The sequence below is a fragment of the Osmerus mordax genome, chromosome 23 (genome assembly GCF_038355195.1).
Source record: "Osmerus mordax isolate fOsmMor3 chromosome 23, fOsmMor3.pri, whole genome shotgun sequence".
Classification (NCBI taxonomy): domain Eukaryota; kingdom Metazoa; phylum Chordata; class Actinopteri; order Osmeriformes; family Osmeridae; genus Osmerus; species Osmerus mordax.
Window position 1 is genome coordinate 9845732 of NC_090072.1, and position 18070 is coordinate 9863801.

Sequence of the window (18070 nt, forward strand, 5' to 3'; positions counted from 1 at the left end):
CCCCTACTCAGTGCTTGCCTACGTCACTACGTCAGCACACGTAAGCAACGACGCATGGATACAACGTGATAGAGACGTTCTAGCACGCAAGTTCGAGTGGAACTGCAATCTCAGATTTCTGATGTAGGTCGTGAAAGTCTTTTTAATTTGAGCGAGTGCGGGTCGCCCGTGAGACCGCCAAGTCTTTTAGGCGGCAGCCATGCTAGAAAGCGTCATAGTATTATTTTCGTAATTCTATAGTTCAATTTTACACGAAAAAAACAGAAAGAGGGAAATGTTCTGACGATATGACTATTGTGAAGACAGCCAGGTGGTGAGATTTTAATGTAGGTTGCTGTAACAACTTTGATTTGTTTGCTACGTGACAGCCCCGTCAGCCTCCATTGACGATTGCGGCAGCTATTGTCGATCTGCGTCTGATGAGTATTTTCTTAATTTCGTACCAGGGTCAATTCTACATCAAAAAGGGAGAACAGTGTTTTAAAGATATGGCGATTGCGAAGAAAGCCCAGTGGGTCAGCATATTTTTGTGATTTGTGTAAAACTTGGAATTTGAGTGAGACCGCGTCTTGTTTTGACGTTAGCCTCAGTCAGACTCGGCTCGCCCACTGGCAGTGTGTAGACTACAGGCCGCAGTATCAGTGGCGGAACTAGAGTTTTATACATGGGGTGCAAGGAGTGGCCAAGGCTACTTCAGGGAGTCCATAGTCCAGAATCTTGGGTCACTGTTTTCATTAATATATACAGTATAATCTGGGTCTATAAGTGCTGGAAAAAAAAGCTCAAGCACCAGGGACTTATCATAGCATTTCTGTGTTACAGAAATAACACAGTGCATAGTTTATTTACAAAACAAAGTGAATTTACACACCCAAAAAAACACTGCAATTTGACTTGACAGGTACCAGAAATCAAGCAGAAATGGACTTGAAAAATATAAATAACTTGGTTCCCAAAAACATTACAAATTTACAGTATAATATTTATGTTCATATATATCATGTTAACTAATAGCAAAGAAAAGTTTGGGAATTGGCCTAAACAAGACCACATTAAATCTGTGTGATAAGAAACCCTTTGGATGTATAATTTTAAAATGTCAGTGTACAAGCTAGTACACAATGCAGGTATTATTTATTATACCTGCATATATGTTTCCAGGAGTTTATTGTTCGCAAAGACTGACTTAACCGATGCGGGATACAGGGCACACTTGGGTAAAATCGCAGATTGCCTGCCACATGAGCGAGAACAGGCAAGTTGCGCTTTCAATATGCGTTTGTGGGAGGGTCATGGGGAAAGTGGGAGTTCCACCCCAAAAGGTGGGAGGATACGCTTAAAGTGCGCCCAATTATATATTCTGCGGTATTTACAAAGACTGCCAGTAAGAGCGTGCCTCTTTTCTGCAGGGGAAATTCTCCGCCTCTTAAAAGCAGGTGTAAACCATGAGCGCATTTTCCTGTGTGTACAAATGTACCTTATTCAATGGCAGCAGTGATCCGAGCAAGGCGAAGACATAGACCAATTCTTTTTCCGAGGGTGTGGATGTTCTTCATGTTCGTATGCTTCATGTTTTGGTTACCTGCAATGTTTTGGGGGCTATCTCGTTGTTTATAACCATTGACCTATGCACTTTTGTAAAGCTCTCTCTCGGAAGTAGCTTTGGATAAAAGAGTCTGCTAAATGATTACATGTAAATGATATTCCCTGTAATATGCTAAGGTTTGCTGTTACTTCATGCACGTCGCTAAATTTAAGCTTGCGCTTTTCGCGCTAATTACGCTAATGGGCGGAGTATGCGCTCATTGCCTGATGAGTGTCAGGTTTGATAAATGCTATGCAAAATGAGGAAGCATAGGGGGCGCTATTACCAAACTTGCAAAACGCAAGCATAAACAGCGCCATTGTTAGTAAATAAGGCCTCGAGTTCCCTTTGTTGACACAAGGCACTTTTTGCCACAAAAACTTAAGTTCAGCCTAAACCGTGCAACGGAACGTAAATAAAAATACAAGCAACTCAATCGCTACCAAGACGAAACCTTTGACACCGACGTTATACTATATTATATTTAGTCATTTAGCAGACGCTCTTATCCAGAGCGACTTAGAGTAAGTACAGGGACATTCCCCCCGAGGCAAGTACGGGTGAAGTGCCTTGCCCAAGGACACAACGTCATTTTGCACTGCCGGGAATCGAACTGGCAACCTTCAGATTACTAGCCCGATTCCTTAACCGATCAGACACCTGATGTTGTCTATCAGGGATGGAAATTAGCACCCGCCACCAGCCAAATGCGGGTGATTTTGTGTTGTAGCGGGAAAACTCGCTTCACCTACCAGCCACAGTGGCGGGTAAATACAATTATTACCAGGCTGTTCTTAATGCTGTAAAATGCCCCATTCACTTGAATGGGGCTTCCCAACGTTCTGCGGTCAATTATTCTTCGATAACAGACCGTTGCTATGTATAACTGACCGCTGTCAAGAGAAGTGGCCTTTTTGCCTCGGCTTCACGTCTTTCGTAGCACTCCGCAAGTAGTCCGGTAACTTTTCAACTCCAGCGTACTCCGTTGCTTAGCGACTTCAGCTGATTTGAAGCCTACAGAATGTCTATGAAGTTCAACGTCTTTGGCAAACTATTTCTCTGCTGATCAACACTACGAATGGTAACATATAAATTGTAATAAGACACACTGTGTTAAGTTTTTTTTTGGGCAAGTAGCCGTGTAATAAGCGGGATAATGTATAGAACGCTGTTGTCATTATCGGGAAAATAAGCCCCTTCAGAGTGAAGCTACACCCCTCCGCTTCGCGTCTGGGTGCTGTTCGCCCTGTCTTGGAAGAAGAACGCTCAGGAAAGCACCTCTGAAACTTCAGAATCTGATTCTGATGAGCAGCAGTAAACTGTACTGGGAGTGGGGAGGATGGGTGGAGGAATGTTAGTTTGTTGTTTAATCTGCCCTACTCATTTAATGAAATGTATATCAGTTCGTGGTTTGTGTATGTATAAAAGAGAAAGTGTCAGTGTTTCATTGAGACTGAGATTAAATAAACTGCTTAAGTGTTGTAGATCTTGTAGTTTAAATTTTCACATGCAGTTACACATTGTCAGTTAAAAACAAGAAAGTGGCTGGTAGATTTTGAAATCCACCAGCCACAGTGGCCGGTGGACAAAAAATTAAATTTCCATCCCTGTTGTCTATGTAGTCCAAATATTGACAGATCCTTAGGGGTGGGAAAGGAAAGAAGAAAAATAATAATATATATGTGAGAGAACAATGGTTGTGCTCTCGCCAAAGGTAAATGTTCGATATGATCTGCTGTTTTTACATCGCCCACCTGTCATTTCTGAACCCAGTGTATGGTCGAAGGTTAAAAAAAACAGGTGGATATGAAAGTCAGAAGTAGCCTAGGACTACGCATGGTAGTGTCAGATCCACAACAGAGTTATTTCTACTGAAGTATATTTACTGTTCAGGTAGATCCCTTGCCTGTTGCGCAAATTCATTTCAGTAACCTAAGCCAGGACACATCGCCACTGACGCTAGGCATGATTGGAAATTCCCTTCAGAATCAGAATGGGATTTATTCGCCATGAAAGTTTGCACAGACAAGGAATTTGCTTTGGCAGGAAGGTGCATACAATAAACATATAGGGAACAAAAATTTTAATATGTGGACTATCTATACTAAGGGTACATAAACTAGCAGTACTAAGTGGAATTAGAATTAAATAAAATATACAATAAAATAAAATATAAGTTGCCATAATTTACAATATAAAAAAATACAAATATTACAAAATACAAATGTACAAGATACAATTTTGTAATGCAGTGCAAAAAGCTGTTTGTTTTAAGCAGAAGTCATTACAGTCAGTGTGGTCCCTTGGCCTTGTTGAAGAGGCCAACAGCGGAAGGGAAGAAACTGTTTTTGTGGCGTGTGGTATTGGTCCTGATGGACCGTAGCCTTCTGCCGGAGGGGAGTGACTGAAACAGGGAGTGTCGAGGGTGGGAGGAGTCGGCCACAATCTTCTTCGCTCGCCTCAGGGTCCTCGAGGTGTGCAGGTCCTCGAGGGTAGGCAGATTGCAGCCAATCACCTTCTCAGCAGTTCGGATGATACGCTGCAGCCTGCTCTTGTCCTTTGCAGTGGCAGCAGCGTACCAGACGGTGATGGAGGAGGTGAGGATGGACTCAATGATGGCTGAGTAGAAGTGCACCATCATTGTCTTTGGCAGGTTGAACTTCTTCAGCTGCCAAAGGAAGTACATCCTCTGTTGTGCTTTCATGACAAGTTAGAGCACCGCAAACCAACTTTTTAAAGCACTATGGCTATTTTTTACAGCAGCAACACAGTCATCCCGTTGTCCCGTTTTTTTTTTTAGGAAATGTAAACATCTTGATTGTTGACAACTTGTTCTTCCCCAATCTCAACGAACAGCCGAACACAGCAACAATTTACATTGTTTAAAAATATATTTTTTACCACAGTAACTTGCTTAATTATGCTTCTAAACTCGCTGACTTCCATCAAAACAATCATTTGCGCGTCTGAAACCAGAAGCTTTCAAGGGCCAAACTTGACTAACGAAAATTCTAGAATGTTCATCAAAAAAGATCTATAGTGAGAACGTGGAGTAAATTTAACAAAATGCTACTGAAGGAAAAATATGACTTATTTTCTCTCTCATTCCCTTCTTTAGGTGACACATGGGACCTGCTTGTTGTCCTACAGCTTTTCTGTGGAATGCTCCTCTTCTGAAAAGCATTCATTTCTTCTCCAAGCCAAGGAAGCTTTTGAGATTGGCCTTATCACCACAACAGAAAGGGACCTGGTCATCAGCAAACAGGAATTATACACCCTGGTCAAAGCAGCCTACTCTCTCTTAGTCACTCACAAATGGTTACGCTCCTCTGTGGATGTACAAGCCATAAAAGCTTGTAGAGAAGCTATAGAGAAGTTATATGCCTACTGCCACACAGAAAAGCAGGAGAAGGACACACTGAGCACTGAGATCATGCATCTCCTAAAATGTTTTAAATCTCTGTTGCGGATCAAATCCTTCCCTAATTCCAACGAGGGGTCTTTTATCCCAGATAGCTATAGAAGCATGCATGTGCGAGATCTGAGGTTCACTCTAGATGTTTTTTCTCAGGTGATTAGGAGTTTTCAACAGTACCATGCCACTGTGTGTGAGGCCTCTGAAACCGGCTGTCAAGGAAAGTTAGTGGAGAAGGCTGAGGGGCTGCGTCCTGGACTATGCATAACGGCACTTGGGACCACCATAAGTACCTTCAATACAGAGCCTGACAACAAGAATTTCAAGCCAAAAATGGGCAGATGTAAAGAAGAGTTCAATGTACAGAAGCCATTCAATGTATCTGGTCCTCAGCCCCTGTTTACAAGAAAACAGGAGTTCTACCAAACTCTGTTTTCAACTGATGCAGATAAAGTAGCATCTGAACCCATCCATAAATGCAATGAGGGGCCAATTGTTAGGAGTAGTTCTCTGAAAAGCAGTCTTGCATCCTCCTGGCAAAATATTGCCACAAATAGTACAAGAATTCCACTTACCAAAAGTGGCAACGAAGAGAGTAGCGTACTGAATGAAGTAGATGTTAAGTATCAGTGTGACCCCTGCTATCTCACTGATGTTAGTAAGGATGGGTCCAACAATGTGTTAGAACCCACCAATAAAAACAGGAACCATGAAAGAGAGATTGGCTTCAATGCTCCAAAAAGACTCGGATCACAACCACAGGTCACTTCCTCTGCCGAGACCGGAAGTTTTATCAAGCAGTTTGAAATGATAAATGAGCAGAGTCTGATAGAGACTGTTTGGATCGAGGAGCCTTGTCTTGCAGGTGGTCAGTCAGAAAGACAGACAGGGGTTGATATGGTAACACAGACACAATCCCATGCTAAATTGAAGACATCCTCCAGCTTGCTTGGTGGTAGCTTTGGATCGCAGTGCTCTTGGGAAAAATTGTCCATGTTTGATCCATGCTCTCCTGTTAACACTGAACAAAAGATGTTAGCAAGAGACGTTAGTGTTACTGTTAACAAACACGGATTGGTTCTTTACCAGTCCTTAGCTAACGCTCAAGTACCTGACCTATCAAGACTAGAAACTAAGAGCTCTAAACCCCTTACAACTAATCAGGCTCAGTCTTTTTTAAATATTGAGACAACTGATGGAGCCGCCAGACAGACATGTCCTGGCTTCATAGATGCATCTCATCCCAAGAATCTACATTTCTTCATTGTGAATCAAGATGCAGAGACGGAGGAAAACACTGACCCTGACCCCAACAAGGCCTACCATAAAAGTGCACAACAACCAGCACCTGAAGAATCCAAACCAGAACAGTCCATATCAACAGAGACAGGGAGCTCATTTGAGTTGATAGAGAAAGAGATGAACAATTTTAAAATTGATGAACCCTCATGCAATGTTGAACAGCAGAATCCCTTTTGTAACCCATCATGCTACACATGTCAAAACCATGGTATGATGGGTAATTTAGTGCCTGAAAGACAGTACTTCTTGACACAACAGGACTACAAGGCTTTTCTTGCTGGAATGTGTCATAACTGTTTGCTCAATAGATTGCAGAGTACAAGGAAATTCAAACTCAGAAAACACCAAAGTGCATACAGTAAGCTCCAACTATTCCTCTTTTTACTGTAATGTTTAATGTAGAGCACTGCTGTTTTTTTGATCGTACAAATTGTTTTGCACATTTGTACAATACATACACACTGTGCTGTACCTGTTCAAATATTGACATGTATGCATTATCTATACCACTAAACACTAGAATATTAGGCCGCAAGGTGAACCACGAAAAGTCTTTTAGAAAATGATTCCCGCTACACAGTCTGGCATCTACACGATCTTTAAGCTCATAAAAAAGAACGAGTCGTGCTAAGCTACCAAAAAAAAGTTTGGCGCTGAAATTCCAGTCGATTATCGTTGCGTCTGTTTTATGCAGAACTAGTTTCTTCAGAGCGTAATAGGATTTTGGTGGCACGGTTCGACACGTGATCGTTCTACACCAATAAGGTAGCTGCTTTTTGTCAACATGGATGGATATGGTTGGCAAATAGTGATGGGACCTTGCACGTAACAGAAATTCGGCCCCTGACAGTGTTTTGTATGTGATACACTGCGGCTGCAAATGTGCCTGTGAGACGGGCAGATGTTCATGTTTTTCTGCAGGACTGTGTTGCACAGACTTATGTCGTTGTTGTCATTGTGCCAAACAAAATAAACTGAGGAACTGGAAGATGACTGTCCTGACACTGACAGTGAGGACTGATTGTCCATAATCTGTTATTCCTTATTCTGTTTTGTACAGTTTTATATATCATATTTTTCATAACGATTGTTTTTATGGTTGATCAGTGTTTTCATTTGTGGAAGAATGAATTAATGAATTGAATGTTACAACAACGACATAAGTCTGTCCCCCCCCCAGGTTAATGTAATAGTTTAATAACTAATGTAATATTTCACATATTTTCGTACTATTTCCCCTAATGCAATAAGGTTAGGCTACTTAGAGACCTTCCTCTCATAAAGTATATTCTAAATGGCATAAATGCTGCCAATTATTAATTGACGTATTAATAAATGACGTTGGTTAGTAGCCTATCGATTAAGGTCGGCATTAACTTAACCCTTGTGCTGCCTTCGGGTCACATGACCCAAAGGTTCATAACGAACCATCGTTGTGTTAACCCAATTTTACCCAATACAAAAACAAATTAAAAAAAAAATATTTTAACCTTTGCAATGTGGGGGGTCTGAGACAGCCCAACGGTAAAAAAAAAATGCTTCACTTTGTTTTTGTATGCGGTAAAGTTGTTGCAATATGACGGTGGGTCACAATGACTGATGGCTCAGAATGACCCGAAGATAACACAAGGGTTAATGGACAAGTACATTAACGTACATTAGCCTAGCTATCCCCCAAGTTAACACATGCAAAATGAATGTTCTGCTACAGGTAGTCACTCGTGTTTTTGTGACGTAGTGAAGTTAGTAACGTCAGTGACTGTGGCTAACTAATTAGCCACCGTTGGCTTCACTGTTCGCCACAAAAACTTAACTTGAGCCTAAACCGTGCAACGGAGGGTAAATACAAATACAGGCAACTCAATTGCTACCAATACGAAACTTTTGACACCTAGGTTGTCTCTATGTAGTCCAAATATTGACTGAGACTTAGGGGGGCAAAAATAAATAATAACTAGAAAAAGCTGTTCCTGCGAAACAGCATTGAGAATGCTGAAAACCTGAATGGGGATAGCTGACCATGCTAAAAAAGCTGAAAATAGTAAAAATTTTGTAGAAAGTTATAAACTGAAGCTTCAAAGCGCCCGAAAGGTATTTTTGAAAGGGGCAGGAGCTGGACGAAGGCATAAAACTACAGAAAAGAGAAGAACAATGCATAAAGAGAAATAATTCCGAAGAATTTGAAAATTTAGTTGAAAGTCATTTGCTCAGGTTTCAAAAGGTCTGAAATGTATTTTAGAGAGGACCTGGAGCTAACTGATTAAAATGCTGCTGCAAAAAAAGTTGAACTATTGTGGGTAGTAAATAAGATCATGCTACATCTAACCAGCGGATCATCTTGCAAGTGTGTCAAAGTGGTATTTTTACAGACTGTATTAACACCGTAGGCTTGAATAATAACCGAAGGCCTGAAGCTAGAGAGAGGATGCAATGGAAAATTTCCTACATAAACTAGATCTAAGTTCCTTAACCTCTGTTGTCAATATCGCCAATAAAAAGTACATACTCTTCAGTTACGAAGATCATTTTTCACGTGACCTGCATAGGCTCTGTAGTGGTAGCTAGAGGAAACGCTAGAGGGAACGATTCGTTAATTTCCCGACTCGGTCTTTCTACGAGTCTTTGGATCATTTTTCACGTGACCTGCATAGGCTCTGTAGTGGTAGCTAGAGGAAACGAACGATTCGTTCATTTCCCGACTCGGTCTTTCTACGAGTCTTTGGATCATTTTTCACGTGACCTGCATAGGCTCTGTAGTGGTAGCTAGAGGAAACGAACGATTCGTTCATTTCCCGACTCTGTCTTTCTACGAGTCTTTGGATCATTTTTCACGTGACCTGCATAGGCTCGGTAGTGGTAGCTAGAGGAAACGAACAATTCGTTCATTTCCCGACTCGTTCTTTCTACGAGTCTTTGGATAATTTTTCACGTGACCTGCATAGGCTCTGTACTGGAGGAAACGAACGATTCGTTCATTTCCCAACTCGGTCTTTCTACGAGTCTTTGGATCCTTTTTTCACGTGACCCGCATTGTATTTTTTAGTAGAGGAAACTGTTTCCTCATTCCCTTTCGCGTGGCCGCTGTTTTAGTAAGACGTGAATGATATTCGCTCCAGTCATCATACTGACTGGTTTTGTTATTTTCACTTTACATTTACACTTACAGTTTAGTGCAGTGTAATTGTTTGCCGTGATAATTAAATGCTAGTGTGATAATAAATGACCAAATCATACAACTGTCATAATACATTATTTTAAAATAGTATCTGCTGGTGCACATGTCATGCACTAACCTACATGAGAACATGAGAAAAAAGATCACGTTCATTTTACTGAACGAGATTCAAAGAACCGAATCAGTAAAATGATCCGAACTTCCCATCACTAATTAGCAGCCATGATGACAGTAGCGTCACTAGAATGGCCATAACTAACAAAAGATCGAATATCGAATCTATCCGCTTTTCTACATTGCCCACATAATTACGTATATTTCATTCCAAGAAACCATAGATATCCTTTATGTGTCTGTGCGGTCAGAAATACAACTCCTTTGGCAGTTTCAAAAACGTTCATGGTGCGTGTCTGTTTGGTTGCCACGGTGATGGCGCATCTGTGATAGCTAACGAGCTAGGCAGAGAGAAAAACGAACATTTACCTAGCATCCACACCTCAAACAAGTTGACCTAGACACAAAACTACACGTCCAATCAATAAAATGAGGATATTTTCCGAGACCCAAGACTCTGCCGGAACTAGAGATGTCCTTTTATATGTCTGTGCGGTCAGAAATATGTCTCTACCGGCAGTTTCGAAATCGTCTTCCTTCTTGCTTTCTCTGACGGATTTTACCCACCTCTCCATTGAAGTTAGTGAGAGAATTTGAAAGGCTGCTCTCGCTTCAAGGCTCATAGCTGAAAATCTGTAAATGTGAGCTCTTTAGTAGTTACATTGGCTGAAAGAGGACAATTCTTCCTACATTTTAAGGTATAACTTGTTTCTGTAAGTTAAACTATATGAACGTTAGAGGAATTTGTTTGACAATTTAGTTGAATATCAGAAAAAGAGCAGCCAGCAGTGTGCCACTGCTTGCTGCTCATTCATAAAAATCAAGAAGGAGCAAACATTTTAATGTATTTCAAACTGTCATAATTCAAAATTGGCAGAATATTTGAAAAAGCTGAATCATTTGGGAAGCTGAATGTCTTGAGAACATTTTAAAGGTTGGATGGTGTCTAGCTAAATGTATGCTGAAGTAATTACGTTTGAAAGAGGAGGAAGCTTTTTAATGATTTGAAAGGATTTACCATTACTTTTAATGGGAGAATAATTTGCACAAAAACCTTAATGTCTTAAAAAGGATAAAAGTGAGAAATACCAAAAGTCATAGCCATCATCTCCTGAAGGAGCTGAACGTTGTGATACAAAAATTGTAGGAATCGGTGAAAGTATGCAGAACTAGTTAAAGGCCAAAAAACGGCGGAAGAACTAAGAAGTTGATACTAGAAAGGAATTTCCTGCTGAAAATGCGTTGGAATGCTTAAAGATGAAATTATTTTTCTTAAATTGCAGAAAATACAGAAATGAGAAAATACCCGCAAGCTGAAATGAATGTCAAAAATGTGTGAGTCACACAAAAGAGGCAGTGTGGAAACTGAACTGCATCATCTAACAACGCTAAGAGCTGAAATACATTGCGGGAGAAGCTGAAAGCTTAACTGTTAAACAGAAGAAGTAGGCCTAGGCTAGCTAGTCATAAAAATAATATTATAGTCTTAACAGCTGAAATTATAGTTGGGATAGTAATAGCAGTAGCAGATGTGTGCATTGAGTGCATTTACTCGGCTTTCTTAGTAGGATTAAATGTGTTGATTGAATGAAACATACAGCAGTAGGGCCGATACAGGAAGACACAGCGACACTTTGTTGCTGAAGGATGATGGTGCAAGTTTTGTCCGTGGAGCATACAACGATTAATAAAAAAGAATCATGTAGACGCGCTTATTGAGTAATCGCATAACTAATTACACATGTAAACGGAGTAATCGTATGGCATAAACCGACAATTGCTAGTAATCGGGTTTCTCATGGTCAAGTAAAAGCACTCAGTGGCGTAGTAGAATAAAACAGTTCCATTAGCAATAGTAGTAAAAGAGATATTAGCAGCACCTGCAGAGTCACCTCTTGTAAATTTTATTAGGTTGAAATACTATCAAACTGTCTTGTGACTCCACTAATCAGCTAATACCAATCACCTGCGTGAGACTGAGTGGTGCGTGTCTGTCGTTTTCACGGTGATGGTGCAGCTATGATTGCTGACACGCTGAGGGCAGAGAGTAACAGAAATGTAGCTAGAATCCACACCTCAAACAAGTTAACCTAGACGCAAAACTATACGTCAAATCCAAGAAATAAGGATATTTTCCGAGACCCAAGACTCTGCCGAAACCAGAGATGTCCTTTATATGTCTGTGCGGTCAGAAATACGACTCTACCGGCAGTTTCAAAATCTTGTTCTTTTTGCTTTCTCTGACGATTTTGTCACCAGATTTGCATTGGTCTCTATGGGGCGAGAGTTGGACTTTGTCTCGCTTTCGTGGGGCTCTGAACAAATGTGTACGTCTGTTGGATTCAACAGACAACTGTCTACGACCAGCACAAAATTAGCTATCTATTGATCCAAAAATATTTTTTCAACGACATCCGAAGCTCAGGCCTCCACTCTAAGTGTTTCAGTCTGCACTCTAGGGTTTCACGTACACACCCATGTAAATCTCAGAAACGGCTTGAAAAAGTCATGAAACATAATCAGTGATATTGAAAAAAGTTGAATAGATATCAAAAAGCTGAATTATGTAAAAAATAGTTTAGAGTTTTGTCAACATTTTAAAGTTTAAATGGTGGCTCTAGCTGAAAGATTGAGGAAGAAGAAGGATTTGGAAGTTGAAGAAGTTTAAAGAAGTTTGAGAGGATTTGAAAGAAAACTCCATTGGAAACCCATGTTAAAAATTTATGAATATTGATTTATATTAATTCAAGCATAAGAGGTACAAAGCTGAAAAGTCATTGCACCCATGGCCTGAAACTGCTGAATATTTTGATAGCTGAACGGTTTTAATATCTGAAGATTTGAAGGCGCTGAAAGGTGCCACGGAAGAAATAGAAGATAAATAATAATAAGTTGAATAAAGATTCAAACAACAATACTTGGAATGCTGAAGCAGCATTCCAACAATAAAGATTCAAAGAACAATACTTGGAATGCTGAAGCAGCATTCCAACAATAAGTTGACTAAAGATTCAAAGAACAATACTTGGAATGCTGAAGCAGCATTCCAACAAATATATATGTGAGAGAACAATGGTTGTGCTCACTGAAGGCGTGAGCACACCCAATTAACTGACAAGTTAGCTATACGACTTCTCAGAGATGCACAATCTCAACTGCGGTGTGAAGCGCGTATCCGTGCTATTCTCCGACATGCACTCTAACAATCACATAGACATCCTAAAATTTTGTACAGCCCTATTTCTGATACCATGGCGGCAGAAACCACGGCAAAATAAACAGAGGAAACACTTTAACGTGCAAGGTCCCATCCTCTATTTGCCAACCATAGATGTATATATGTCTGTTGCCAACCATATTCATCCATGTTGACAAAAAGCAGCTACCTTATTGGTGTAGAACGATCACGTGTCGAACCATGCCACCAAAATCCTATTACGCTCTGAAGAAACTAGTTCTGCATAAAACATAGACGCATCGACAATCGACTGGAATTTCAGCGACAAACTTTTTTTGGTAGCTTAGCAAGACTCGTTCTTTTTTATGAGCTAAAGATTGTGTAGATGCCAGACTGTGGAGCGGGTTGAAACGATAACAGGATTCACCTTACGGCCTATATGATATACTCTCCAGATGCTCTGCAAATAAAGTATTCTAGAGTCACTGGACTGTGGACAGCCCATGAGACATATGCCTACATTGGAGAGTCAATCGGGAAAACTGGCCAGCAGAGAACAGCATTATGGGTGCAGTCTCTTCACCAAGAAGAAAGACTCGGAAGGTCTACTTATTTAAAATACTGCAGTTCAGGCTGTGGGTCTTCCAGTCATAGAAAAAACATTCAGATTTCCTTAGAATATGTTTGTATATCCCCTGTATTTTGTGACAAGATTACACTATTATTTCTCCACAGCTATGTGGCAAAGGAGTACCTTAAACCCAAAGAGATCCAGTTCCACCTAAATGATGTGGAGAGACAGATGACTGCTCAGTACTATGTGACACAGTTTAACAAGACGCTCTACAACCACAAAGTCACAGCGCAAATCTTCTTTATTCCCTCAGAAGTGCTGCTGGTACGACCCTAAATACATACCACATTGCTCTATTGTCCAGTGTGAGAAAGTAATTGAGGGGAAATCCACTATTAATGAATTGTGTTTGCTTTACTCCATAACACCTAGGGCCAATGTATAAAGGTGCATACTCATGAAAATGGGCGCAGAATAGGGGTGGAACGGTACATGTATTCGTACCGAACCGTACGGTACGGGTGTCTCGGTTCGGTGCATGAAATTACACGGAGAATACACGGTATAAAAATAAATAAAACTTTCGTGCAAATTAATTAATGTTATGTGGAACTACTGTTAGATACTCATGTTCTTTAGGGACATCTAATCTGTAGCTCTGATTGGCGCCGCCGTGAGTCAGAGATAGGCTAGCTAGCAGCACTAAGGACGAGTATGGCGAGTGGTGGCGACCCACGAGGGATACAGGACCTGCTGGCCTTTTTAAGATTGCAAGTTTTGGAAAACTTAGGTTTCCCATTCAGTTACAGTAGTACAGGCGAGAGCAGTACTAGCACATTCGGCGCCCTAGGCAAAATGTATCACGAGCACTCCCCCTGGGAGTGCAAATCGGGTTGCTAACGGGACAGGTGAAGACAATGACAGGGAAACACTAGGGCAGGACAAAAAACTGAAACCGGGGGGGGCACGGCTGTGGACGTGACACACATTTTCCCATTCAAGTGCCTAGCCTCTAACTGACATCACCGCACATCACTGATTGTGGGGGATGTGAGTGGAAATAGGCTACATCTAACATGCTAACGCATATAACGCATCTGGCGTGTGCTAAATGACAAAAAAATATCACCATCACCCAGGTGTGCCAATCACTGGAACGAGACAAAAAAATATATTCAACTTCTCCCTACTGTGCTTAACCAGCCATTAGAATCAGAATCAGAAGAATACACATAAGCTACAAATAGGGCCAACAAAATTATTGACGCATCGGAATTTACATCTTACGTCTTCAATGCGCCGTATTCACTCGTAGAGGAAGCTGGTTTGTTTTTCTTTTCCCTTTTGATGTACCAAACTCGTATCGAACCGTGATGTCTGAACCGAACCGTGAGTTCAGTGTACCGTTTCAGCCCTAGCGCAGAAACATGTGTATTGGGGTTTCTAGAGTTTCTGATTTATGAAAAAACATGTGGCACGAGAATCTGTGTACCGTCTGCACACTTGAGAACCCATGCGTAGGTCTACACTTTTTTTAGATGTAATATGGCGACACAGAGTGACCGAAAGTCGGAGAGAAGTTTTACTACACCTACAATGGAAGTAAATTGTATAAACTGTCTACAAATTATGCCAATTATCTCGCTTTAGCCTATTTAGCCAGAAAGAAAATGTATGAATTTGAATTTGATGTTTTGTGGATTTTCCAAATCCACAAAACGTGTAGACTGGTTGGGCGAACTCCCATGCACCCTCCAGAACCCTGCCGAGGGTATAGAGCTGGTCCACAGTTCCACGGCCAGGACGAAAACCACATTGCTCCTCCTGAATCCGAGGTTCGACAATCCAACGGTCCCTCCTCTCCAGAACCCCTGGATAGACTTTCCCAGGGAGGCTGAGGAGTGTGATCCCCCTAAAGTTGGAGCACACCCTCCAGTCCCCCTTTTTAAAGAGGGGAACCACCACCCCGGTCTGCCAGTCCAGAGGCACTGTCCCCGATGTCCCCGACTCTATTTCGGTAATTAAGATCTCCATTTCCCATTCAGTAAAGTTTATATTTTTCACAGTTTTTTAAGCTGCCTTAGCCATTTCTCATTAAGAATCATTCATTGTTCACAATGGGTTAATTGACAAACCTGACAAAATATGGGCATTTCAACAACCATGGAAGGTCAAATATGGGAGTTGACGGGGTGTGGACAACAAGCTCATTCACGTGCACACAATCTCAAGTTAAGTGAAATCTATGAAGACTAACTTGTGATATCGGTTGCATACAGTGTTCAGAAATCGGAGAAAAACGTTGCAAACAGAGTTAAATTTTTCTCTGTATGGATACTTTTACGGATGAATTTACAGTTGATACATTTGACCCCTAAACTCTACTTTACTTGTGTACATGTTTGTGTTTGTCTAGATACTGGAGGAGGATGAAATTATAGGCTGTGTGACAATGGAACCCTACCTGCAAGGGGATTTTGTTAAACTCACCAATAATACTGGCAAAGTGGTCAAGAGGCTCAAAGCAACAGAATATGGAATAGCATTTGGACATTTCACCTACCTGTATTCTAACAACCAAGAGATTGTGGTGGACTTACAAGGTGTGTAGGTGTGTGTGTGTTTATGGCATCATGGCACTATTTGTGATATGGTTTGTCAATGTACGTGAAATGTATCCCTGCATTCTAGGGTGGGTAACAGCTAATGGTAAGGGACTGACATACCTCACAGATCCCCAAATCCACTCTCTCAAGACCCCCAAGGGTGCCAGTAACTTTGGAAAGAGAGGACTCCAGTATTTCCTAGAGGAGCAACATGGACCAGAATGCAATAATATTTGCAAACTTCTCAAACTAGCTCCAATGGCTCCTATGTAACATGATTAATAATGCTTCCACTTGCCATTGTACCAGAGCTGTATGTGTGTGTGAGGTATATTGTTTTGTCACTTTAAATATGTGTGTGCACAGTAAAATGTGCAGTGTCAAAGTAACACTTAGAGTAAAATTTTACATTTTTCCGGAGTGTATTTGGTCCAAATCGGAATTGGTGTTAATAGACTCTTTCACAAGTGTTAAAATGTGTTAAATTAACTCTAAATAGAGTACATACTTAACACTATAGAGTGTAAGTGAGTGTTATTTGAAATGTAACCCTACAGATTAAATAACTCAGTTCTGTTGATAATTAATTCTTCTGTGATAATAAATCAACTCTTATTGAGTTAAATTCCAATGCTATTAAATGTTAACACTGCACATTTTGCAAAAATGAATCTTGGTGTTTATTTTACACTCTTTTCCAGTGTCAAATTACACACATGCTTACATTTCTTTTTTTATAATACTTTTTTCAAATATACCATCAAGTTACCACAAAATAATGCAATTTAATTTTCTAATCCCAACTATGCCAGGCCAAAATGTCTAGGGTTAGGGCTAATGCACAACCACTTAAAAAAAATTGCCTCAGGTCTGCATAAAATGGCAATATGGACATCATACATAGAAGGAGGAATCTGCCATACTTAATGTGAATATCAAATGGTTTGAAGTTACAGCTCATTTATGTGCAACACCTTTTAGAACCATCTGGAATGCAACCTGACCTGAAAGGCATGGTAATGGTGATCGAAACATATGATTCCATCAGTTTTACACAATAAAATACACTGTAATCTTTCAGTAGTCTTGAATTTATAAAACACAGGCATCTCAAATGCTACCTCAGTAAAGATAAGAAAGTCATGGCAGTACTCTGTACTGTTTTATCGACTTGGCAGAAGACACACTGGTTACGGCTCCAAATTTGGAAGCAATCTCTGGACCTTCTTTGAGCTCACTAGTGTCAGGATCTTCAACTTACAGTTAATCTTTGCTCCAGATACATTAGCCAAAAGCACCAAAGTTGTATGGCAATATCTTGGTAATGTTTTAAAGCTTTTTAATTGTCTCTAAAATATTTATGTTTAGCTTCATAATGCATGCACCACATGTGCAAAATTGGGCTGGTGCTCCATATAATATGAAGGTAATGTATCATGAAGTGATGCTTTGGCAAGAGCAGTAAGTTGAAGATCCACTTGCATAAGGAGATGCTTAGTCCCAGGTCCACAAGCTTGGAGACAAGTCTGGAGGGGATGATGGTATTGAATGCTGAGCTATAGTCAATGAACAGCATCCTCACATACGTATTCCCTTTGTCCAGGTGGGACAGAGGGGTGTGCATAGTCAGAAAGGACTCCACCATGGTCCTGTGAGCCCTTTTCGCAGCTTTGATGGCCTTCAGAAGGTTGTATCTGGCCTTCCTGTACTGATCAGGGTCCCCAGAGTTAAAGGCGACAGACCGGGCTCTCAGGTCGGCCCGGACTGTGGCATCAACTCAGGGCTTCTGATTGGGGAAAGACCGGGCAACCTTCTTGGAGACGACGTCATCGATGCAGTGTTGAATGTAGCTGGAAACGGTGTCCGTGTGTTCGTTTATGTCCCCATCTGCTGCCTCCCTAAACATGCTATATAACAATGGTTGAGGCTCTGGTCTCCACGTATGAAGAAGTCCATGTGCTGATAGTATTTGGGCAGGATCTTCATGTTGGCTCTGTTGAAATCTCCAACAACAATGAAGGCTGCCTCTGGGTGCACATTCTCCAGACCATTGATAATCCCATACAGTTCATCCAAAGCAGTGGCCTTATCTGCCTGGGGGGGATGTAGACTACACTCATG

General features: G+C 40.9%; 1 protein-coding gene across 4 annotated transcripts in view; it reads left to right on the forward strand.

Moving 5' to 3' along the window:
• Nucleotides 1–17677, forward strand: part of alpk1 (alpha-kinase 1) — a 37473-nt gene extending 19796 nt beyond the window's left edge. For 2 of the 4 annotated variants that reach the window (XM_067261252.1, XM_067261254.1), the window contains 5 exons: nucleotides 4704–6660; nucleotides 13225–13372; nucleotides 13505–13667; nucleotides 15760–15946; nucleotides 16035–16560. In XM_067261252.1, the coding sequence (XP_067117353.1) occupies nucleotides 4704–6660; nucleotides 13225–13372; nucleotides 13505–13667; nucleotides 15760–15946; nucleotides 16035–16222 (2643 nt within the window). In that variant the 3' untranslated portion in view covers nucleotides 16223–16560. Of the gene's footprint in view, nucleotides 1–4703; nucleotides 6661–13224; nucleotides 13668–15759; nucleotides 15947–16034; nucleotides 16561–17552 lie in introns of those variants that run through there. The other 2 variants (XM_067261253.1, XM_067261251.1) reach the window with 2 other exon arrangements.
• The last annotated feature ends 393 nt before the right edge of the window (nucleotides 17678–18070 follow it).